Source organism: Mustela nigripes, chromosome 1, assembly GCF_022355385.1.
Source record: "Mustela nigripes isolate SB6536 chromosome 1, MUSNIG.SB6536, whole genome shotgun sequence".
NCBI classification, from domain to species: Eukaryota; Metazoa; Chordata; class Mammalia; order Carnivora; family Mustelidae; genus Mustela; species Mustela nigripes.
In genome coordinates, this window is record NC_081557.1 from 20,589,025 (window position 1) to 20,614,481 (window position 25,457).

General features: G+C 45.2%; 1 protein-coding gene across 2 annotated transcripts in view; it reads right to left on the reverse strand.

Moving 5' to 3' along the window:
- The window catches only part of KIAA1549L (KIAA1549 like), a 255,597-nt gene extending 231,107 nt beyond the window's left edge, over window positions 1-24,490 (reverse strand). Inside the window, exon 1 of one of the 2 annotated variants that reach the window (XM_059406186.1) lies at window positions 24,146-24,490. In XM_059406186.1, coding sequence (XP_059262169.1) covers window positions 24,146-24,380 — 235 coding nt within the window. In that variant the 5' untranslated portion in view covers window positions 24,381-24,490. The remainder of the gene's footprint in view (window positions 1-24,145) is intronic. The other variant, XM_059406204.1, reaches the window with a different exon arrangement.
- Window positions 24,491-25,457: the final 967 nt, after the last annotated feature.

Below are 25,457 nucleotides of genomic sequence, written 5' to 3' on the forward strand. Positions count from 1 at the left end.
CCGCACGAACAGCAACGAGGTTCCTGCTAAGATGAGCAGCGCTGGGCTCGCTGACCACGGGGAGGCTGGAAACAAGAATCCTCAGGGCACCACACTATACCAGCCGGGTTTTCACACATTGCGCAGCCTGCGGGGGTGAGGGAGGCGCCGTGAATGGCTGGAGTATCGCTAAGCAGAGGGTCCACAGGATGAGAAAAACAGAAATGCCAGGAGGCTGAGACATGGCGCTGGGCGTGGCTAGATGGAAAAGAAAACCGAAGCGTGTTGGGGGAGACGGACTAACACAAAAGTCAGAGGTGGATGCGGCCGAAACCTCAGACAGGCCAGAAAGTAGGCCACGGGGGCATAAGGGAGCGAGCACCAGAATGATAAGAGGCTGTAGGTAGAGGTGTGGGATTCCACAGTCCAAGAGGTCAGAGGGGGCTCGGACTCCTGCAGGTGGTCGGGGGTGTGGCCACGGGGGAAGGGTAGCTGAGCTGAAGCGAAAACGAAGATGGTTCCAGATCTTTGGATGGTTCCAAAGATGGTTAAAAGGAAAAGAAACTCCCCGAAGCTGGGGGAGGGGGAAAAGGGGAAAGGGGGGAGGGGTACGGAGGGGACAGGAGGGGAGGATCTCCACATGGATCCTGATGTTACTTGCACTGACACCAGGACCTGGCGCAGAGAGACTTGGAGCTTGTCAAATCTTCAATAAACGCAGCCAGAAGGTGACAGCAGCGAGAAGGGGAAGGCAGGAATCTCAAAGGAAGAGGACGCTTTGTGTGAAGGTGAAAGAAGAAAAGTAGCAGGAGAAGCAGAAAAATCCTGATCAGCTTCCCACCCACACAGAGCAAGTAGTGCCAGAGAACCGGCAACCCCACTGCAGAACCCAGAATACCACACGTCAGGCTCCCAGATGCCCGACAGACTCCCGGCCCTCCACTTCCAACCCTATTCTCCCCTCTTCCCTTCCCAGTGACACAGAAGGGCCCTGCTCCAGGCAGGCCGTGGTGACAAAGGGACAGGACTCTCAAGCTCCGGGTCGGATTCTGTCATTAACCAGCAGAGTGACAATGAGTGAGTCGTGTCAGCTTTGTGCGTCTGAAGTTCATAATCCAGAAACCGGGGCTGATGATAGTCATTCTCTTCACCAGGGGTTGGCTATTTCCGAAAAATATAAAAGTCAAAACAGAAAAATGTTTTAAAAGGCAATTTTATTCCTTAATCCAACTGGCGGAGCTTAAAGCCAAAGAGGTCGCCAAATCCTAAAATGAAGCTCCGATAGTGCTGGTTACTTCATTTGAGCAAATGATTCTTCTTGGAGCCTCAATATGGTATCTGTACAATGAGGGAGACGGGCTAAATGATCGTCACCTGCCTACGCAGCATTTAGTTTGTTTGCTTCCGGGGGATTCTCCCTGTGCTCCGATGCCTGGGAGGGTCCTCCTATCCTAACATGTTCTAGATGCTTATGACTCTGCCTTAACACCTGACAACCCCTCCAGAGAGCTGGCCTCCAGCAAATGTTTGGGAGACAGGTGAGCACCGCTGGGTACTCGGAGGTGGTTAGTGGCTTTGCTGAGAAACAAAAGGACAGTGCTCAGGGGAGCACAACTGCTGGCCCATGGAAGCACCCAGTCATTACTGTTGAATAGATCAGTGACCTAAGAAATGTACTGGAAATTTTTTAACTGAGCATACAGATGCAGGACATTCTCAATACTCATCTCAGATCCAGTTCTCTGGTATAAATTTAGGTAAATTCCATAAAAGGTAACTGGAGACCAAAACATTATTTTCAATATTGCCGGCATGAGAAATGCGGTGGTCACTGAGGGCAGGGAAAATTACAAGTCCCCAGACAAAATCATAATTTACCGAGCTCAGAGGGCAGATTCAGAACTGTATCCCGCAGCATCTAAATTTTATTTAGATGCGGCCACAGTGTGACTCAGGCCTGTGCATTTTTTAAAGAGTGACACGGGACCAAAAGAACAAATGATTCAATCTGTACGTATGAGCTACATAAATTTCTATAAAATTCTTTTAGAATTCTGGCCGTTGTAACTTGAATTTCAAGCACTTGGAGGGGGCGGGGGTTTGCCAAAACCCAATCTAGTCAGTTCTCATTATCCCCAATAATAAGAGCTTGGAAATTAAAGCCATATAGTGTGTATCTGAAATCTGAAATTCGGAGACCCAAACATGGATCTCCCTGTGGCCAGAGCCACACTCCCGCCGGCTTTGTGGCCAGGTCATACTAGAGATGTGGCGAATGTAAAAGCTCTCTATCAAGCTTACAATATGTGTCTATCACGTAAAACTGCTTGATTTTTATTTTATTTGTATTTTATATAATCATGGGGAGTACTCAGCAGAGCAGAGGACAGAGCACAGTGGACCGAGACATTCTCATGTTCTGTGGTCCTGGCAGAAGTCACATCGCCCCTGTAAGCCTCGGCGTCCCCATGTGTAAAACAAGAATCATTATAGTCACATCCCATGAAACGGCCGTGGAGGTAAGACACCAAAACATGTACATCAGGCCCTCAGCACAGAGGCAGGAACAAAGCTGGCATTCCCATAATAAGTGGAAATTCTTATTGTCACTGGAAAGTACACGTCACAGAGTTGTGTAGTAAAGATCTCCTACAGGTTCAGGTAATTCAAGTAAGAACAGCTCAAAGATAACTTTATTCCACAATTTCCACTGTGTCTTGTGGCAAGAACATATTTCAGGACCAAAATGCCAACTTCTCTTTTAAAGATTCCGTTGCTGTTGCCTGACACTCTCTGACGTGCTCTGGTAAAAAATCAACAATTTGGAGGTCCCCAAAGGACACTCAGCAATCCTTGCCTTTCCAGACAGCTTCTGCGCATTAGGGACCCACCAGTCCATTCCTATTGGAACCCAAAGCAAGGTAGATACCAAACTTGACAGCCCAGTCCATGAGGAATAAAAAGGAGCTGAATTCCTATAACTTCCATTCTTTGTATCACTCACTTTGCATCTGGGTGTTTTACCTTCCATAGTTAATGAACCATTTTCTGGCAACTGTGTATGTCCTTGTGTATATTTCTTAAAAGCACTATTGGTACCCCCTTTGGAAAACTCCCCAGGCACTGGCCTTCCTTAGCACATCACGCATGTTCTGTAAACATCTGACTGATTGATTTCTACACATCTACAAATATCATTGACTCGCAAATGTGTACTCTACCTAAAAGGGCAGAAACCAACAAGACTGCCAAAATCATTGTCAAAATATACATTATGTCAAAATAACAAAAATTATTTTCCCACTAGTTAATACTAAATTCAGAACAGATTATTAAACGTCCTTCTTAAAGTTGGCTTGAGACAAGCAACTAACTGGGGAGGAATCAAAGGTCAGTTTCCTATCAGCACAAGCGGGGTTAGCTCTTTCAGCAAGGGCGGGCTTTCTCACTCTGTGAGCCTAAAAGCTGAGCCCACAGGCAGACGACCCACGATGAAGAGGAGCTGGAGCACCACAGCCTATGACAAAAGCTGGCCACATCCTCCTCCCTTCTTCATCTTTGTCATTCTGAATTCATAAAACTGAATGAGTACCATTTAGAACCATTTCCGAGGCGTAGGAAGAGATTTAAAAATAAATAAATAAATAAATAAATAAATAAATGAGACCAAGGTGGGCACAGGTGACCCAAAAGAGATCGCATCCGTCAGCACGCAGAGCCAAAATAAGCCCTGGGGTTGGGGGAACAGATGGCCTGTGGGCAGTGGACAGAGCCAGGGGGATTCAGAACCATGGCCCTCTGGATGGCGTTCCACCATGGGAGATGCCTATTTGTAGGAGGTGATGTCCACGTTCACCAGATGGCCAGCTCACCGCCTGGAGTCTCAGCCACCAGGTAAGCTTGGTGACTTGCAAGAATTTAACCTCCCCTGAACAGAGATAGCAAACAGAAGGCAGAAACTGCATCTTCTGTCACCCTTAGGAATTATGAGAGCAGAATACAGCAAAGGTAAAGATGCCTGGATTATTTTCTAACCGTTCTTGTCTGCATGACAATAAACCAAAAACATTTAGCCCAGAGAAGAAAAATATCTTCTTCCCCTCACCCTCGCAAAAATCTCAGGATGTTATAAACACTAACTAGAGCTGAAAAATCTTTTAAAAGGAGACAATTAGGATATTTAACTGATTACTAAATCATTAGACTATAGTATAGATGAATCACAAAAATTGCCCATAATGTCAACTAGGAACCTGCATCTAAAGATTCAGAAATCATGATGCGTTATGGTTACAATTGTATATGTAAAAGGTGTTCGAAGCAAAAGGATGAAAGGAAAGGCAGCAACCCTAAGAATGGTTGTGTTTGATTGCTGGGATTAGTGGTGATTTTTCTTCTTCTTCTAACCTGGTTATGAATAAAAGAGTAAGTCTTAATAGCAAGCAGTGTAGAACACTATCCATGGCAAAGGACTAGGGCTTTGTGTGTTGGTTTGTTGGCTGGTTGGCTGGTTGGTTGGTTGGTTGGCTGGTTGGCCGGTTAGTTGGTTGGTTGGTTGACTGGTTGGTTGGTTGGTTGGTTTTCACTTTCTAGGCCATCATCTATAGCTCATTGCATCTGCAACTCATCACGTGGGCTCAAGCCCACGCAAACTAGTTTAGCCCAGTTTTCCCGAGTTTCCCACTGTGGCTGGAGATCACTCGGGTCATTCTTCCCCCAAGACTGGTTCAAGGTCCTCCCTCAGATTAAGCCAACTTCTCAGACATCCTCCCAGCACCACCTCCTTAGTCTCCCTCTTCTCACAATACTTCTGTAAATAGCTGAACTGTCTACTTCTGTGAGGCCTGTATTTATGCATTTCTATTTTCATTACATTTTTCCAACTTCTTATGGGCAGTTTTCTGAGAAAAGGTACTCAAGCAGAGTCTGGGAGACACAGGTGTTTGCACCCAGGCTGCTGCACCATCAGCATCCCCTCAATAGATGGAAATGTAGATTTCCAATAGCCTGAGAGCCATGTAATAGGATATATTTCAGACAAAGGTTATTATACTACCTGCTGCCCCAAACACTGTACCATCACCTTAAATTGCTCTAGCAATTTAATTCAGGCCATATGGTCCCATCATAACTACCCATGCAATGCCATGGGTAACCAGATGTGGAGGATTTTACCTGTATTCCTATGGGGAAAGAAAAAAAATACAATCAATTCTTTCTAGTTAGACTCAGACCAACTCCCCCCAAAATCAGAAAAAGTACAACAATAACAACAAAATTACTTCAGATGTACCACAATCCAAAACTCAAACCATAGGAAAACCATCAGACCTTCTGCCCTCCACTCTGTGTACTGCTAAAACATACCTAGGCGACTCTGAAAAGTGACACTAAGTTTTTTGACAAACAAAAGGTAGCAGATCACGATCCATTTAGGTATAATGAAGTATACTACAATTGGAATTTGTTACATACAGAAAGGAAAATCTTGAAGTAACAGTCCTCTATCAAAACTACAGAGGTTGAAAACAACTGAACTTTTATCCTAGCAATCAGTCAGTAAGAAAATAAACTAAATTTTCTCATCGATAAATAGGTAGAGGGAGCCCCAAAAAATATTGGAAGTGGGAGAGGAGAGAAAAAGAAATTCTCACGTCCACCCTTGTTTCTAATCCTGTGACCACCATTACTGTCCAAATCTTAGTACTCTATTCCTGAGACCAGCACCCAGCCTACCAACAGAATTAAAGTATATAACAAGCATTAAGTAAATGGTAGCTATTATCATTGCTTGGGGCAGAAAACAGACTCATTCATATAATTACCCAAGACCTGTTGAATACCTACTGAGTGTCGGGCACTGAGTGTACAGCAGTGACCAAAACAGAATAAGTCCCTCTCCTGCTGGAGCCAACATTATAGTGACTTGACCCCAAGCTTCCTTATCCCTAGGGATTGCAATACCTAAAGGGTATAAGAAAGTAAGATAAATGAGTTGGATCAGACACTACCTGGCTGTTCACCAAACCTGTTTCCTCTTCCCTCTGGGCCCACTCTTGGGTTACATTTTCCAGCCTCTTTCTGCAGGTAGGTGTGGCCAAGCGTTGGAGCCCTAATCCATGGAATGTGATCAGAATGATGCACAGTCTTTTGGGTCCCATTCCCTTTTTCCTCCCCCTTCCACCTGCTGGATACAGAGAGCACAGTAGCCTTAGAAGCCACAGATTAAAGATGGCAAAATCACAAAGCATGGTTCCTGGGTCCCTGAATCATTGCTTGGTAGAGTGCTCCCCGCCAATCAGGTATACTCCTTTGGTCTTTATGTGTGTGAGTAATAAAATGTTATGGCTTTGAGCCATGATAGATTTGAGTATTGGGGTTGTTACGACAGTCAACTCATCTCAGCCACTAAGTGATAGAGGTGGGACAGGCAGGGGCGTCTGTCACAGGCACCACTATTCAGGGAGGTCCCACTACTCAACTTTAGACAATTGTTGCCATGCAAGAATGTAATTTACTTCACCAGTGTGGTCAACCTTCTGATCATTTCAAGAGAACCTGGAAATCCTGATTTTCAGGAGAAAGCTCCTGATTTTTAAATGATTTTTCTTTTTGTTTGACAACTGTTTGATTTTTGAAAACACATCCGTAGACAGAAGTGAGTCCCCTGGGCTATGATCCCTGATCTCCATTCCACCACAAGTACCATGCTTTCCATAGGTATTTTTTTTTTTTAAGATTTTATTTATTTATTTGACTGAGAAAGATCACAAGTAGGCAGAGAGAGAGAGAGAGAGGGAAGCAGGCTCCCCGCTGAGTGGAGAGCCCGATGCGGGACTCGATCCCAGGACCCTGAGATCATGACCTGAGCCAAAGGCAGCAGCTTAACCCACTGAGCCACCCAGGCGCCCTCCATAGGTATTTTTGGCAGAAGAGTTAAGAAAGGTTTGAAGAGCAGAAATAAGAGAACAGGATTTTATAAGTATGGTGAGAATGTACTAGGAAATTCTCTTCCTTCCTTTATACCTACCACAATTATCCCATCTCTATTATGTATGCGTAAGACACTGTGCTAAGACAAATAAGACATGATTCCAGCATTTGAAACTTCAGGGGTTGGCTGCACACCTTCATCTGTAGAACTGAAACTGACTCCATAGTTATACCACCTTTTAGCAGTTAAGTGGCATTGCTTCCTGCCCTGACAGCTCTGTCTACTGTCTCCTGTGCTCAGGAATCTGTACATCGGCTGTCCCTTAGAACGGGCTTGACTTGGTAGTATATTCTTCTCTCTCGCTCTGAGCAAGTTGTCTTACTAGCCACTGAGCTCATTGTTTCTCCTAATGGACATAGGTTGTAACAGCAGCCTATGTGTCCTCGGTTTACATCAAATACAATGAAAATAGTTTTTGCACATGGATCATGGTTGTTGTGAGAGGGTTTCCAGGACCTCAATGAACCCAGAACTGCCTTTGGAAAATTGCTCTTAGGAGCTCAATCTGATGAAGGAGCCAGACCAGCAGACCATCTCAGGTGGGACAGGTGCTGGGAGTGGGGAGGATGGCTTCTAACTCCTGTGGAGGGGGGCGGACTGCATGCCAGGAAAGGCTACTTGAAGGAGGTAGGACTTGGGCTGGGTCTTGAAGAAAGTGCAGCTGCTAACCAAGCAGACAGGACTGAGTAGTGCTTCCCAGGCACAGAAAATAAAGTGGAAGGGGGAGAAATGGGCTTTGGGGAACTGCATGTCAGGCTATGGTGGCAGGTGGGAGTTGGAGGTGGTACGTTCATGAGTACCCTGATTGCTAAGCAATGGAGCTGACTGAGTTACGGGACCCCACTGGCTGAAGGATGAGATTGGTTAGCAGGAGCCAAGACTAGAACCAGGGTGGTCAGTTAGTAGGCATGGCTTTGACAAGATCACAGACCACAAAGAGGGAAGGTCTGAAAAAAAGGCAGGAGAGACAGAAAAGGGACAGAATTATAACAGTATCCAGTAATACAGTTAGGAAGATTTAGTGGCCAACTAAATAAAGGGAAGGAAGAAAAGAGAAGAATCTAGAATGATTCTCAGATTTCTGGTTGATCAACCATTGAAATAGTGTAAGAAGAAATAGAGAAGAATCTAGAATGATTCTCAGATTTCTGGTTGATCAACCATTGAAATAGTAAATAGTGGTGAGGAGAAAAAGAGAAGAATCTAGAATGATTCTCATATTTCTGGTTGATCAACCATTGAAATAGTAAATAGCGGTGAGAGCGAGACTCCAGAGAAGAGTTCACTTGGAGGGAGAAATGCTGAAGTGTCATAACCAGGGATAGAGATATCCAGTAAATAGTTGCACCTGTGGGTCTCAACCTCAGGACAGAACACAGTCTTGGTGCAGAACACATCATGGGTGCATAGGTGGTTGTTAAATCCATGAGATTGGAGGAGGCCACCATAGGAGGGTCTACAGAATGATGGAGCAAATAGGATTAGACGACTGCTCCAGGAGTTAAGTCATCAGGCAGTCCCTCTGACTCTAGCCAGATCCAGTAGAGGGGAATTAGTTCAGGAGTTAAAGAACCAGTGAAATGGAGGCAGTGAGGATGGAAGGAACAGGCCAGCAAGAGCTGGAGGTACCAAGGATCTTTATTTCATAGGTATTACTGCCTGGGCAAGCAGACAGGGGAGGGAGAACATGATAAGGAACTCAAAGGTCAGTGTAGGGTTCATAATGTGAAATAGGGTTCTCCTAAAACTTGGAAGCTTCATGCCAATACTATTTAACTTTAGTCCTGATTCCAGAGCATATAATCCTTGTCTGCTCTTCACTCAACTCAATAGACTGGGTAATTGAATGTCAAGGTCACGCAATGGCTTCCCATCCCTCCTAATTTAAAAGCTAGAGTCTAAGGCCGGTCTCCTGTGTGATGTGGCCCCTGCCACCTGTCCTACCTAGTCCAGCACTCACTATCCTCTTAATTCCTGCTCCCCCCAACCACGCCCTCCTTCTCTCTGATTCTGGAATAAACCACACTTCTTCCCATCACAGAGGACAGTACCTACGTTACCCTTTGCTCTAAAGCTCTGCCTGGTTATCTCCTACTCATTCTTAAGATGTTGGCTTGAGTTTCACTTGAGGAAAGCCTTCCCTGACCATCCTCCTCCTTCCTCACCCAACCTCCCCAACACCTGAGGCTTCCCCTTCACAACACTCACCTCCATTGGTGATTGTATACTTTTCCTATGAGTAGCTGACTAATGTTCATCTCTTCCCTATAAGCCAATGTCTGCTTCCTCCCCCACTATATTCCTCCCCACTATATTTCTCCCTCCGTGACACCCAGCACAGTGCCTGCCACATACCAGTTGCTCAATAAATACTGATCTGAATTAATACATGTAAGGAAAAGTCCATTTAGAAAAAACAGGCATCATTATTTAAGACTGTCTGGTATTAAAGTTAAACCATGGTGAAAAAAATCACACCATGATGCATGGGGGGAGGGTGAGTAGAGATGGGGAAGGAGGGGGATGTCTACAGAAGAGCAAGAGGGAACTTATTTCCTGGGGTGACGGTCATGTTTGAAATCCTAACAATGGGTGGCTCAGTGGGTTAAAGCCTCTGCCTTCAGCTCGGGTCATGGTCCCAGGGTCCTGGGATTGAGCTTTGCATAGGGTTCTCTGCTCAGCAGGGAGCCTGCTTACTCCTCTCTCTTTCTCTCTCTCTCTCTCCCTGCCTCTCTGCCTACTTGTGATCTCTGCCAAATAAATAAAATCTTTAAAAAAAAAAAAAGAAAAAAGAATTTGGGTTACACAGGTGCATGTATTTGTCAACACAGGAATATACACTTAGAATTTCCAAATTTCTCTGTACATAAAAGTTACCAAAAAATCTAAAAATAAACAAATATTGCAGTCTAATCAATGGCATGCATGCTGAAGTGTTTCAGGATGACATGTGCTGATGTCTGCAACTTGTTTTGAAATATGTATATATAAAATAAGAGGAATTAATGGATGGATAGAGATACAGACAAGATACATGATAAAACAAATATAGCAAAATGTTAGCTGTGTCATCCAGGTAGTGGGTAATGGCTGTTCATTGTACAGTACTTTCAATGCTTCTGTATGCTTGAAGATTTAATAAGATGCGGAGTGGGGTGGGGAGCCTGCAGAGTATAGCTGAAAATATATTCATGTGGTAGTCAGATGTGGTTTCAAATCCCATCGTCACCACTTACAAGCAATGTGCCCTTTGGCAAGGCAGTTTCTTAAATGTTCTCTCAATCTTCACTTCCTCCAAGGAAAACGGGCAAGAATTACCTCACAGTGTCATCATGGGGGTGAAAGATGGAACTCCTGATCTGGTGACCACCATGACAGCAGCTGTTTCACAAATGCTAGTCCTCCTAGCCAAAAGTCAACATAGTCACAAACTAGGACAAATCTCCAGTGAAACATAAAAGAAGAATCTTGTCAAATTTTTCTCTCGCACAGCCCCTGGGAAATTAAAAGAATAAATTAGCTGTTCTAATTTTATAGGTAAAGACACTGACCTTCCATCAGTGGGACGCTTGGAACTCCATGTCTGAAGGAGATCTATGCTGTCAGTACCTCCTCATTCCATCTCCCAGTGGCCAACCCCACCCTTCATCAGAGCTGGCCGGAATCAGTGACATCGTAACATCAGGCAGAAAGATGGGGAACTGGCGGCTGAACTGTAAGTAGCGTACACAAGCCAGGACTCCCAGCCACCTCCCAGATGTGGAAGGGAGAAGAGCCAATGAGATGAGCCTTAAGATCTGTGAAAGCATCTGAGGAGTCCTCAGGGGTGGTAGTACAAGACTGTCCTGGCTTTTAGCATAATTACATGAACTGGGAGAGGGCCTTATGACCATATATAAAAGCCTCCCATCAAGAATAATAGTGTTGATTCAGCGGGAGGATGTGTCCTAGAAGACCACAAGGCCTTCACCTCTCTAGATCTGTAACGTGGAAGAAAGGAGTCCACGGAGGACGACCCCAAGTGAGAAGGAACTGCTGACCTCGGGAAGCGAGGACAACAACAAAACCAACGCACCTCCAAGAAAAGGAGGCCTGACATCTTAAAATCAGTGAAAGGGTTCATTCTATGTCACAAGTGAGACATTCCAGGCGGAGGAAATGGTAATTTTTTAGAAAGCATCTCCGTGTGCCCACTCGATAGCACGCTGAAGGCTGTGATCATTCCAGCTATTTCAGGCTGCGCATGCGCCGTCTAACTTCCACCCTCTCTTCCTTGAAATAGCATTTCCTTTCGCATACCTCGAAACCCACCTAGTTAGTTAGCCCATTAAGCCTAGACTTTAAGCTTCTTGGAGACATCCTGCATGTACTGGGTGCCCTGCCTGTGTGGGGCTTGGAGTCTACAGATGGATAGGATGGCGTCGGCGCTGAGCCAACTGTGCGCACCTCCTCCCGGCTCCACCGTCACATCGGTAGTCGGAAGTCAGCCATGGTGGGAGTATTTATACCATGGAAATCGGCCAGCACTCTAAACCAGGTCACTTATCCTCGATGTTTTTTGTAGAGCCAGCTCCTGCCCATGAACTTGGTTTTCACTGCTATGGGAGAGACAGATTTGGGGAAGCCCGCTCTAGCCACACCACTTTATTTGAAACTGATCTCTACCACAGGCCATGGCTGAAGGAGGGGTCAACCCAGGAAGCCATGTTTGTACCACCTGCCCCTTCTCTCCTGGCTTCTGCTGATCAGACGAGGGGGACGTTCCTCACTCCCTTGGCTAGATAGATGATGACAGCCTGAGTTTCCTTCCTGGGAAATAGGGAAATGGGATAGAGACCGGATGGTGGGCCCTGAAACTGAGAAGTCTTGCCAGTTCTGGAGGCAGTGAGTACCACAGCTAGCAGAAGCAGGCTCAAGGTTTAGTCACAGGGGGATCGAGTGGCTGTGGGTCGGCAGAGAAAGCCCGTCTGCAGGAAGAGGCAGAAGGAGAGACCCAAGCGTGCTGGGAAAGAAAGAGGGTCTCTGAGACACAAGGCCAGTAACCTCAGTCTCTTACTCTGGAGGAAGGCAGCATTATGAAGCAGAGCAGGGGCTGTGGAATCAAACTGCCTGGGGTTCAAGTCCCACCTCTGACACTTACCCACCTGATACTGGATGAATAACTATACAAGTTACCCTGTGCCTCAGTTTCCTCATCCGCAACATGGAGATCATAACAGAACCCACTTCACAGGGTTGTTGTGAAAAATCAAATGGGCTGACACAAATGGTAAATGCTGCAAAATATTAGCTAGTATTTCTATCAGTTAACTATACAGTCCACACAGCCCGGTTCTATTTTGTTCCTATTCTGAATATGTCAGATGAGATTCCCCTGTGGCCAAAGGCCCCAGACTTGAGCTAGTTTTAGTTAAGTAGCTAGGGAATCAGAGGGTAGTGTAAGTGTACAATCAGAGAATAACACAGAATTCCTGAATCACAGAATGATGTAAAAATCCCTGGACCACTGTGTGACCTTTAGCAAATCACGTCCTTCACCCTCTCAAGAGTGATATGAGATTCAAACAAGAGAGTGAGAATGTCAACAAGTATGAGGGCGGACACCAAACTCTGGAGACTCTTATCCCCGAAAGGAAAGGTAAATATATCACATTAGCCATAGGAGGGGGAAACACTTGTTTAAAATGTTGTTTTTCTTGTTGGACCAGAGGCAGGAAAGTATTGTCCATCCCCCTACAGGGAAGGCTTTATTTCTATAGGATGCACTGGGTTGCCGTGTGTGTTCATCTCCAGTACTGAGTAACAGAATAACAGGAACCTGCCTGAGACAGCTCTATGGCCCTGATTTTTTTAAATACACTTCCATATGGTTTAATTAGATTCAAAATAACGCTTGTAATCCAGATCCTCTTATTCTTTTCAAAACAAAGACTCATTATTTGATAATGAAGTCCGTAGGTTTGAGAGATATTTTTGCTCAGCATTTTTAGACAAGGACTTAGAAAGCGGCACCATTAATTTCAACACATTTTCTTCACAGACTTCACATTTTTCTCCAGCCCTCCTTGGTTTGCTGTTGACATTTGGTAAATACGGAGACAAGTGACAGAGGAACAGCATTCATTATGAGAAACTGAGGTGGGAGGGAGGTCGGGGGGGTCCCAGGTACTTCACTCCGAATTTCACGTCACAGGAGCAAAGTTAGAAATATTCTAGACCTTCCTATTTACTGGTACTGCATAAATAACAAAGCCATGTTGTGTTTCTGACGTCAGGAGATTTTATTTCAGGCTAAGAATAGATTTAACATATATAAATCAAAATCAAAATCAAATTCCCCTCTCGTGGTTAGGATGCATTAGGGGAAGATTCTCCTGAGGGGACAGATGGCAGGTGCAGCAATGTCCTTGGGCTAAATACTTGGGGCAGCTTCTTGGCCTTATTTACATCTGTGTTAGCTAGTTTACACACAGTGTTTATCCCTGTTCTGTTTGGTGTTTAAGAGGGTTTATGATTTTTCCTTAGCATCTGTGGAAGTTAGTTCCAAGGAAGAGGGTCAAGGAGCAGAGAAAATAGGAGAAATGGTCTAAGGAGAGGGTTTAACTCTATAGGTCTGAATGCAGTCAGTGGTTTTAAAACAGTTTTCTTTTCTAGTAAAGGCTTTTCTGTTTTTCAGGGAGAAGTTCAAATTCTCTTGTGACAAAATTTACTTAACATGGGAAAAGGATCATGATATAGTATCAAGTGATAAATATTCTGAATATCACACCCTTTTTAAAATTCAGTGTTTTTAAAATTTCAATGTTTTTAAATTATTTATTTATTTATTTGAGAGAGAGCGCATCAGTGGAGGGAGGGGCAGAGGGAGAGCGAGAAGCAGACTCCCTGCTGTGCAGGGAGCCATACATAGGCTCTTGATCCCAGGACCCTGGGATCATGACTCTAGCCAAAGGCAGACACTAACCTACTGAGCCATCCAGGTGCCCCCACCCTTAATCTCTTTAAAAAATTAAAGGGGGGCACCTGGGTGGCTCAGTGGGTTAAAGCGTCTGCCTTTGGCTTGGGTCATGATCCCAGAGTCCTGGGATGGAGCCCTGCATCAGGCTCTCTGCTCAGCGAGGAGCCTGCTTCCTCCTCTCTCTCTCTGCCTGCCTCTCCGCCTGCTTGTGATCTCTGTCAAATAAATAAATAAAATCTTTAAAAAATATTAAACGAGGATATGTACATGGATACAGATATTTGTATGGGCAACTCATATTTGCCTCACAGTACAAGTCTAGGAAATAGCGACGGAACCAACCAGACCTTTTGCATTTCACTGCATACACCTGTATACTGTTTGAATTTAATAAAGTTATAACTTTTACAATTTTTAAAATCCAACGAAGATTAAAGATAAGCTAATATTTATCCGGGCTTCAAGTTGGAACCATGAGAGAACATGTGAAAACTCTTTCCTTTTGTGATGAGAGTCCTTGACTGGGCTTGCCACCAAGGTAGGAAGACCTAAGAAATACAAATGGTCTAACCCATGGAAACATTTGCCCAGGGCTCATAAACACACAGCCCAGGGAATGGGGGAAGAAGGAGGAGCCTTAGGCTCTTATTTACTGATAAGAAAACTAAAGCCCTGAAAAGTGAGGTGACTTGAGAAATAGGCAACAGCCGGCTAGGGGTGACCTGTCTCCTGAGTACATCCAACATAATTTCCCCTCACCCATGTCATTTGCCCTAGACCATAAACCAAACCAATGTCTTCGTGTCTAGGAAGTGTCCACTGTTAGCCCCAAGAATGAGGAAATGTACTAGAGGTATCTGATACTTTTTAATTTACTAAAGAAACCCTTAAGAAATCTTCAATCTCATCTATAAAACCATAGGCCTTAGGGGAGAGATAATACCAATTCTCTCCAAATACATCCATAAAACATAAAAAAGAATGCTTTCCAACCACCTTAGAGATCAGCATTACCCTTATTCCAAAACCAGACAAAACACACCAGGAAAACAAAGCTACACACCAATCAATATCTTTCACCAACATAAGACTTTATAAATTTCCAACAAAAAGATTAGAAAATCAAGCTCAGCCAGAACACACATCATGACTAAGCTGGAGTTCATCCCAGGAATTCAAGGTTGGTCCAACATTCTAAAATCAACCAATGCCTGTTGATAGACTAAAAAAGAAAAACTTTGTGGTGATTTCAACAGATAAAGAGAAAGCATTTGACAAAATTCACTACCTATTTATGATGGGTATAGAAGAGAACTTCCTAAACCTGATAAAGCACCTCTACAAAATGAAGCAAAACAAAACAAAACAAAACTACAACCAACATTATACTTATTAGTGAAAGACCAAATGAGATCTAGGCAAGGATGCCCATTCTCCCCATTCCTACTCAACAATGTACTTGAAAAGCTGTAACCACTGCAATAAGGCAAGAAAAAGAAATAAAAGGCATGAAGATCTGAAATAAAGAAAAATCCCAAAGATTCTACAGAAAGCTACTAGAACTAATGTGGGTTTGGAAGGGTCACATGAGACAAGGTTAATCTCTTAAAAATCACATATCTATATATTAATGAAGAATTTTTAAAGTACTGCTTACCAAAGCATTGTAAAACATGAAATACACATGAACAAAATTTGTATGATGAAAACTATAAAACACTGACAAGAGAAAAGGAAGACTACCTAAATAAATAGAAAGAAACATGTTAATGGATCAAAAATCTCAATATTGTCAAGATATCAATCTTCTCCAATGAAATCCCAGTAGAAATTCCAGCAAGTCTTTTTTATACAGATTGATAAAAAGATATTAAGATCTCTATGGAAAAACACAAGACTGAGAAAATCCAAAAAGATTTTGAAAAAGAAGAAAAGAATTAGAGGATTCACACTATCTGATTTCAAGACTTAACTATGGAGCTCAGTCAATGGCCCCCAGGAGCCATTTAGCAATGTCTGAAGACATTAATTGGTTGTCACTACTGGGGAAGGAAGGAGCTACTGGCATCTACTGGACAGAAGCCACAAATGGCTAAACACCCTATAAGTCACAAGACAGTCCCCCACAACAAAGAATTATCTAGCCCAAAACATCAGCAATGCTGCGATTAAGGAAACCTGAGCTAGAGAAATCAAGACAGTGTTTAACCGACACAAGGAAAGAAGTATACATTAATAGAACTAGAGACTCCAGAAATAAACCCTCACATATAAAGTACCAACATAATTCAGCAGAACAAATATAATCTCTTTAATAAATGGTGCTGGAGCAATTACACACCTATGTGCAAAAGACATTAATCTCGGCTCTTTCCCTGCATCCAATACAAAAATTAGCATGAAATGGACCATAGATCTAAAGGTAAAAATAAGACTATAAAACTTCTAGAAGAAATCATAGCTGTTTGTGACCTTGAATTAGGCAAGTATCCCTATCCTTGGATATAAAATCCTACACATCTTTTTTTTTTTTTTTTAATGTGGAATGAAGCCTCTTTAATTTTAATTTAATTTCAGTGTAGTTGATATATAATGTCGTATTGGTTTCAGGGGTACTACAGCAATGCGAGAATTCCATGTATTACTCAGTGTTTGCCAGGGTAAGTGTGCTCTTCATCCCTTTCACCTATTTCACCCCAAAACCATAAACCTTAAATTTAAATGCGGATAAACTGAAGTTAATCAAAATCTAAAACTTCTATTCTTTAGAAAATACTGTTAGTGAAACAAAAAGAAAGGCCACAGGCTGGGAGAAAATATTGGCAAAGAGCTTATCTGATAAACAACTTACATCTAAAATACATCAAGAAAGCTCAAAACTCGGTAATAATAAAACAATCAAATTTTTTAAATGGGCTTAACAGACACTTCAAAAGAGACAGATGGCACGTAAGAAAATGAATGCAGCAATAGCATCATTGGTTACTAGAAAAATGCAAACTAACAGTACAATGAGATACCACTAAAAACTACTGGAAGAGCCAGAATTTAAATTTAAAAAGAAAGTTGACAAAACTAAGTGCAAATGAGGATACAGAGAAGCAACCAGAACACTCACACATTGCTTCTGGGAATACAAAACTGTACAGCTACTTTGGAAAAGAATTTGATAGTTTCTTTTGCTTTTTTTTTTTTTTTTTTAAGTGGGGGAAGGAAAGGGAGAGAATATTAAACAGGCTCCATGCTCACCCCAGAGCCCCATGCAGGGCTTGATCTCACAACCCTGAGATCATGACCTGAGCCACTATCAAGGGTCAGATGCCTAACAGACTGAGCCACGCAGGCGCCCCAAGAATCTGGCAGTTTCTTATAAGATTAGACACATACCTAATGAAAGATCCAGAAATCTCACTCCTAGGTATTTACCCAAGAGATGAAAGCTGCCCACATAAAAACTTTTATGCTAAAAACTGGAAACAACCCAAATGTCTATCAGCTGATGAATGGATAAGCAAACTGGGGTGCATTCCAATAAAAAAAAAGTACAGAAATAGAGATACATAAATGCAATAACATATAGGATTGTCAAGAGCATTACATTAAATCAAAGAAGCCAGACATGAAAATGTTACAAACCGTACGATTCCATTTCTAGGAGCCTCAGTTAAAGGCAAAATTATAGGGACAGAGAATAGATGAGTGCTTGTCAGGGACTGGAGGTGTAGCAGGGAGAAGACTGACTACAAAGAAACAGGAGGAAATTTTTGGAGGTGACAGAAATGTTCTATATCTGAATTGTGGTTGTGGATCCATGATTATATACTTCTGTCAAAACTAATCATGCAGTAAACCTAAGAAGGGTGAATTTTACTGTATGTAAATTATACCTTCATAAACTTGACTTTAAAAAAGGGGGGAAAAAGTGGTGGCTCATGGGCGTGTTTTCTTTCTTCAGCATGACATTTCAAAAATCTGAATTAGTTGGTGACATGTGAAAACAAGATTTTAAATAAAGACCCAGCTTTTCTTGAGAAGGCAGAACTTTGGCAGCCTGGGCCTCTGCCTCCCAGGCTGTAGCTGAACAAGAACTGCCTCTTTGCACAAAGCAGATACACACCCTATGTCTTGCCACGTCCCCGAACTTGAACCAACTCACAAAGTATTTTATGGACCTGCCATTCCGCCCACTGAGTAAGGGCTGCTTATCCTCAGCGGTAGACTATTCAAGGCCAAGAGCCAGGCCTAGCTGGGTCCGTACTATACTTCAAGTACCTGGTGAAGAGCTTGGCCTCGCCTATGCCAGGTGGTTGATAAACATTATCAAATCAATGCGACTCACTTGCCACCTTCCCAGCAGCTACAATAACTGATACTCACAATACCCAGACTGCCAACTGCTCCTTTGGACCTGAAGTCCCCAAAGAGAGTCACCATTCAAGGCAGCCATCTAGTGACCTAGAATAATGTGTCCCTCTGTGTGTTTAGAAATCCCCTGTAATATGTTGTCAAGCAACGAAAATGTTTTAGGATCATTCCAACTATTCATTTTTGTCTAGAGAAGAGTAGAGTTGTTGTTTGTTTAAAGAAAGAAAGAAAGACCACAACACAGGCTTGAAGAGTAATAAAAATGAAAAAGGAAGTGTGCACATCTTGAATATTCTTGGATCATATTCTAGTAATTTAAGACTTTAGATAAGTAGGCTTCTGAGAGATTTTCCAGTTGTCATCAGAAGGCAGTATCTCCATGTTTTCACAGTGATGTTCGGTTTTAGGGGAGGGTGTGGGTCAGGGAGGGGGAGTTCTGACTTCTGTTTGATGTCAATATTAAAAGTAGAGTATTACTATTCACCAAATCTTCTTTACATGTGTGTGAGATGGAGAAAGAAATAGAGGCAAGGTTGAGGACATCTTGTAAATATCTTTGAAGCTCTGATAATTAATACTGAGAGTGAAAAAGCTCAAATACATTTTATTGGACTGTCTGTATCTAGGGGGGAAATCACCAAGTCAAACACTCTTGCTGTACATCTTTAATGTTAAAAAATGAGAAAGGGCAAACATAATGCAATTATAACCCATCTTAAATCTCTCTTGATCCACATCCCCTCTTATTCTACTTTCCTTGACAGAAAAGCCTTTAAAAGAGCTATCTTTTTTTTTTCCCCCACTATCTCTGATTTCTCTTCTTCCTTTCTCTCTTAAACCCACTGCAGTAAGACTTCCAACCCCTCTACTTTCCAGACACCAAACATGTTCACATCTCCAAACCCAAAGTCTACTGCTAGACTTCTCCAGTCTCTTTTGCTGGTCCCTCTTCCCGCTGAACCCTTAAATGCTGCAGTATCCCAGGACTCAGATCACCCCTCTTTTCCATACTTACTCTCCAGGTTTCTCATCCAATCCCATGCTGATCGCTTCCAAACTTATAGCTCTGGACCCAATATCTGCCTGGAATTCTAGACTACTATAGTCAACTGGCTACTGGACATCTCAACTTAGACGTTTAATAAACCTTTTAAGCTTCACAAACCCCAAACCAACTCATTTCCTTCCCACAATCCTGAGCCTCTTGTAATCTCCTGCCTCTCAATTTATGGCAACTTCATCTTCCCAGTTGCTCGAGCCAAAAACTTTGGCATGCAATTGGTTCCTCTCTTTTTCTCCCACACCACATCTAGTTTATAAGGAAACTGTATTAGCTCTATCTTCAAAAGATATCCAAAATTTCACTTCTCACCACTCTACGTCATTCTACCTGGTCTCCTTGCTTCTACCCTTGACCTTACAGTCTTTTCTCCCCACAGTAACGAGATTCTTTTAAAACTGAAGTCAGAGCATGTCACCTTTTCCTTGCTCTCATTCAAAATAAAATACCAAGTTCTCACCATGCCAAAATGTCCTACACAACCTGGCCTCAGCCAGCTCTTCAATGTCATGGCTTAACTCTTGTCCCCTTGTTCTCTCAGTTCCACACAGGTACCCACCCACATAGGGATGCTGGTCCTCAGCCATCCCAAACACAATCTCATCTCAAGGCCTTTGCACTTGCTTTCCCCCCTGCCTGGAATATCTTCCTCCCCTTTTAGGTAGCTACTCAAATGTCATCTGATCACGGAGGTCTTCCCTCCCCGCTCTATCAATAAGTGCATGCATGAGGGCACACCCAGACACACCAGCATCAGCCTCTTGCTATCCCCTTGCGATGATTTACTTGTCTTACCACCATCCAGCCTATAGTCATTTGCTTATTGCCACTTGGGGGGGGGGGGTCAATGAAACTCCGGTGTTTGCAAGAAATACAGAACATCAGGCCTTATCCCAGACCTGCAAAATCAGAACCTGCATGCTAAGGGGATCTTCAAGGAATTCACATGCACAGTCAAGTTTAGAAAACACTAGGCTAGTTCCATGAAAATGAGAGTTTCTTTTTGTTCATTGTGGTGACCTCAGAAAGCTGAGACACTCGAGATCCACTGAATGAAGGAACGTACAAGTGAACTATTGCACCAGTTTCAAATGGAACTCCAAGTTGATGATGTGGTACAAGGTTAGAGAGAGGTACGAGAAACATCCTAGGCCAAAATTAACTCCCCTATATATTGTGCTAAATTAGAGATGTCCCCGGAACAGCAAACCCTTCTTCCAAAATGCAAAATACATGCCCTGACTAAAGCAGCCATTCACAACTTACTGTGGATTACTTGAATGAGATAATTATTCCAACAAGCACAGAATCAGCCACACTGAGAGTGAAAAGGCTTCAGTGTCCTCCCTCGGAACCCCTTCCTAACCTCCATCTCCACGGGGCTCTTGCCTAAGAAGTCTAAGAAGGCTGAAAGTTTAATACGTGCCTACATGGCACTGGGCATCCTAATAGGCAAGAGGGAGATTTCAGGGAACTTACAAGTAGGTGGGAGAAGCAGAGGACCTTTCAGAGAAGGGCAAAGAGGGTGCCAAGCCCTATGAGGAGGGCTTGGGAAAGCCCCAGGGCACGGAGAAAGTCTGGAATATTCCTCACTGTGGGCAAGTTATGCTCTGGCCACAGAATCCTTTAGTATTTCCTGGCCTGAAATGTCATCATCAATCCTGCCAGCACCTACTTATGCTTTAAGGGGCCACCGCTCCCCCAGAATTAGCTGTTCCTTCATTTTATGAGCTCTGATCACATAGTATCTGAATTCAAGGGGGCACATCACTCCCTTCTTGAGGGGCTTCTACTCACTGCCTTCTTCTTACTTCCTGCTGCAGCCCCAGCCCCTGCCTGGCACCTGGACACAGTAAGGTTCAGTCCATTTCTGCCCTTTATAAGAACAGCTAGCATTCCCGACGCATTTACTATGTATACCAAGCCCCGTCTGAGACACTTCAGGTCTATCAACTCATTCGATCCTCATGACCACCTAGTGAGATTAGAGCTATGACCCCATTTTACAGATAGAGAACTGAGGCCCGGGGAGGCAAGGTCACAGAAAGGAATGAGCACTGTACCTGCACCGGCACACGGTAAAGACAGACTGACATGAACTGCATGGAGGATCAGTAGTTAAGGAGGCTGGAAGTCATTTTTGGTTCCTGGGCACCCTTCCTGGAGCCCCTGAGGGCAGAAGAGGCTAAAGGCTGTCGGAGGAGCTCGCTGCTCTAGAGACTCCTTTCCCACTCCAGTCTCCCATCTCCAAAACAGAAGTTATTGCCTTGGAGCAAGAGCCCCGTGGAGATGGAGGTTAGGAAGGGGTTCCGAGGGAGGACACTGAAGACCTTCCCTTTATAGAACAAAGAGGAGCGAGCACAAATTCCCCAGGAATGTCAAAGCAAAAGCATTGGGTGGGATGGGCAGAGGAAGGCTGGAGGACATTGTAAGGACTCTGGAGCACACAGGTTCTCAACAACGGCTACAGATTTTCTTCAAACAAACTTCCAACAAACTATTTCCCCTCATTTCTCAACCCAAGTAAATGTTGCCTTAGCCTTGCTTAGAAAACAAGGCACAGCAAAGACATGAGTGCAGCAAATTAGCACTTTTAGTAGGATCTCAGTATCCTAGGTCTGGCTTCTCATGCAAATCAGCATCAGACACATTTATTTAGCAGCAAGGAATAGCACCGAATGGCAGCTACCCCTCCGAAAAATCCAAACCCAGGTTGTCGGAAGTTAAAGTTTCCAGGAAGGTGTCATCCAGGCTCCTGCTTCCCTCCAGACACTGGTTCTCTACACCAATCCCTTGGGATACCTTGCACTGGCCCCAGGACTCACCTACCCTGCCACGACGGACTCTGCCTCAACTGGAAATCAGAGAACACATGAGAGCAGGTAGGAGGCAGGATAGGGAACCCAGGGTTTAAGCCATGAAACTGAATCAGCAGCCAACTCACAGGAAATCGTGGAGCCCAGCGGTACACTACACTCTGGATCCACAGGTGGGCTAGACCCCAGGAAACTGGTCATCAAGGGTGACAGCAGAAAGGGCACCCCCAAGAAGCAACAAGTCACTCCAATGAGAGGGGAAGTTCTTGGGGAACAATATCAATTTTAATGATTTTTACCATCCTTTTAAGCAAAGCACCTTTCTTAATTATCCCCATGATCACCACAGTAAGAGGAAAAAGAAAAAGGACATCAGGACTAAAACTAAAAGATAAAGACCAACAGTCCCATAAGTCAGGCTCTAGCAACCCGAGGGAAGAGCCAAGTCAAGTCAGGTTCAGAAGGGTCAGTGATCCGAAGGAAGAACAGAAATTCCAGACTGATCGGGGGAAATCATACGACATCAGGCTGAACAAGAACAATACGTAAACTCCAAATTTCACATATTACAGATGGCTGAACAGTTTTGGTATATGCACTCAAATGAACAGCCTCCAAAAATTAACATCTCATAAACAGTTTACAAAACTACCGGAGACTCTGATTTATTTCAAATAAAAACTCCAAGTGTATTTCTGATCCACACAATACAAAGGCATTTACATGTGTCTGACTCTGGACTTACCTTTTAGGCATTATGCCAAATACACATCACTGAAAACTGCTAGAGGCATAAAAACTGAGGGTTTAATTCTTCAAAGGTTTTTCTCAGGTCTCAGGCACCCATCCAAAGATTACCAAACTTTGTTACCACTATAATCACAACAGAAAATTTCTGGACAGTAACTTGTACACACAGACACCTCATGTCAGAGACTCTTTTTAAATGAATCAAAAAGGGGGGGCTTTGAATTAAGCTGTTGAAGACAGGCAATAATTTTAACCTAAATCCTCCTACTTATATCCTTCATAATTAGAAATTTAACCTAATTGGGGGAAGGAGTAGGCTGGGGAAAAAGCAGTCTTCATGAGCACTTGCTAGAAATCCCGTAACTACAGGATCCCATTTGCTAAAGTGAGAGCTATATTCCTTGATAAATGAAACCCGGAATTTCATCACAAACAAAAGCCTGACCTTTACAAGTGTCCTAGTAATCATTCTTATTTCAAAGACGATTCCTGACTGCACAGTACGTCTGAAGCACATTAGCAGAATAACACCTCCCACCCCCCGCAAATAGTTACAAGAGATTTCCCAAAATCGCCTGAGGAATTACAGAAATCTATTTCCTAGGGTTGTTGGGCGTTTAAGAGACAAGCGTGATTATTTTTAACTACCCTCCAGCAAACAGTGGGTTATATACTTGATCGGTGCCTAGATCCCTTTGCAAGATGCAAGCAATTATTTTAGGTACCTCTATCCCAAAAGGAAACGGATCAATATATGCAGGCGAAAACGCTATTTGGGAAGCCGACCCTGGAATTGCCTAAAACTCTGGCCATTTCATGCAGCTGTAACAAAGTGGACACCCAAGAGGGAGCCCAAAATACAGTGGACGTCCCCACCCTGAAATGTGTCCTATTAAAACACATCCCTTTTAAGGTGTCTTTAACACCCCAGGTCTTTACCTAAATGAAGCGTGCCTGCCGGGACCACTGGGAAGGACCTGCAACTTGTCCAGAAAGAACATGCGAATGCACCTCTTTTTACTTCCCCGCCCAACGGTGCCTTCCCGGGAGACAGATTTCTGACAGTTCTCCTGCCGCGGCAGCAGCAAAGGGCGGAGAAAATCCCAGCGCCGGTGCTGCAAAGACCTCTCCATCCACCGCCACCCCGTCAGGTGCCGGCCCCGACGGGCGGCCCCGCTCCTCCAGAAACCTCCATGGGCGCAAAGCCGCCGCCAAGTGCTTACCCGTGTCGGCCAGGCAGTGCTCGGAGAGGGCCGCCAGCAGCACGAGTCCCAGCAGCAGCGGAGGCAGCGGCGGCGGCGGCGCATCCTGGGACGCGGCGGCCCGGGCAACCGGCGCCGGCCCCGAGCCCCTCACGCCCGGGCGGCGGGCTGGTCCCCCGCCGGCCCGGCCCCTGCGCCCCCGTGCCGCCGGCCCAGCTTCCCTCGGGCCCTGGGGCTTCGCCTCCTGCCGAGCCATGGGGACGCTTCACACATCCAGGCCGCTGCCTCGCTCCGCACCGCGCCGGGGAGCCCAGCCTTCGGCGCCCCGGTCCTCACCGGGCATCTCCGGCCATGGCCCGGGCGCCGGAGGGCGGGGGCGCCGGGCGGCGCGACAGGCTCGCTCGTCCTGCCGCGCCCGGGGCGGGCTCCGCGGAGCCGCGGCTTCACTCGCGCAGGGCCCGGGGCCGCATGGAGCCGCGGCGGGAGCCGGCCGGGGTTGCCACGGTGCCTGTCGCCCCGCGCCGGCGCGCCCGGGCTGCGAGGGTGGGACGGGCGCCGCCCGGGGCCGAAGCCCACGGACCGAGCGGGCGAGGCGGCGAGGAGCGGGCGCTGGCGGCCGCGGGGCGCGCTCGGGACCTCCCTCCCGCCGCCGGCTGCTGCCTCTCCGCCTGGCTCTCCTCGCTCGCTCGGGCTCGGGTTCCGGCTCCGGCTCCGGCTCTGGCTCTCGGGCCGAGAGTGTTACTGCAGCTCAGAGCGGCGCCTCATTGACAAAGAAAGCACGTAGCTACCGGAGCGGGCGAGGGAGGCGAAGCAGGCGCGCGCGCGCATCCCCGCGCGGACCTACCGCGCGCCCCCCGCTCCCGCGCGCCCCGCCAGCCCCGGCCCAGAGGGGGACCCCTCGCGGCCGTTCCAGCGCGCGGAGGTCCGGAGCGGGATGTGGAGGCGGCTGTCCGAGAGGTCGGAGGGGACGTCCTTCTCCTTCCCCTGGTTTTCCTGCCCGTCTCCCATCTAGTGGAGGGGAGATCGCCAGGAGAGGTCCTCCGGCCCCCCCAAAAGGGGTGGAGGGTTAGATGGTCATGGTCCACGTACTGAAGAGGCCAGTAAGCTCCTCAGCCTGGATTTTGGAAAGCCCTTTGCAGATAGGCGGGCGCGCTTTGTGCTGCTTGCTTTACTACTTCTCTTGGGGGGCCGGCGGACACCTGCATGCCCGGTTTACTACCCCTGAGTAACTAAAGCGACTGTGGCCTAGTTGCAATAACATGCTGGACTAAAACACATTATAAATATTTCCTGCAGCCATACTAGGTGCAAAGCAGTGCTCTGCGTATTGGGA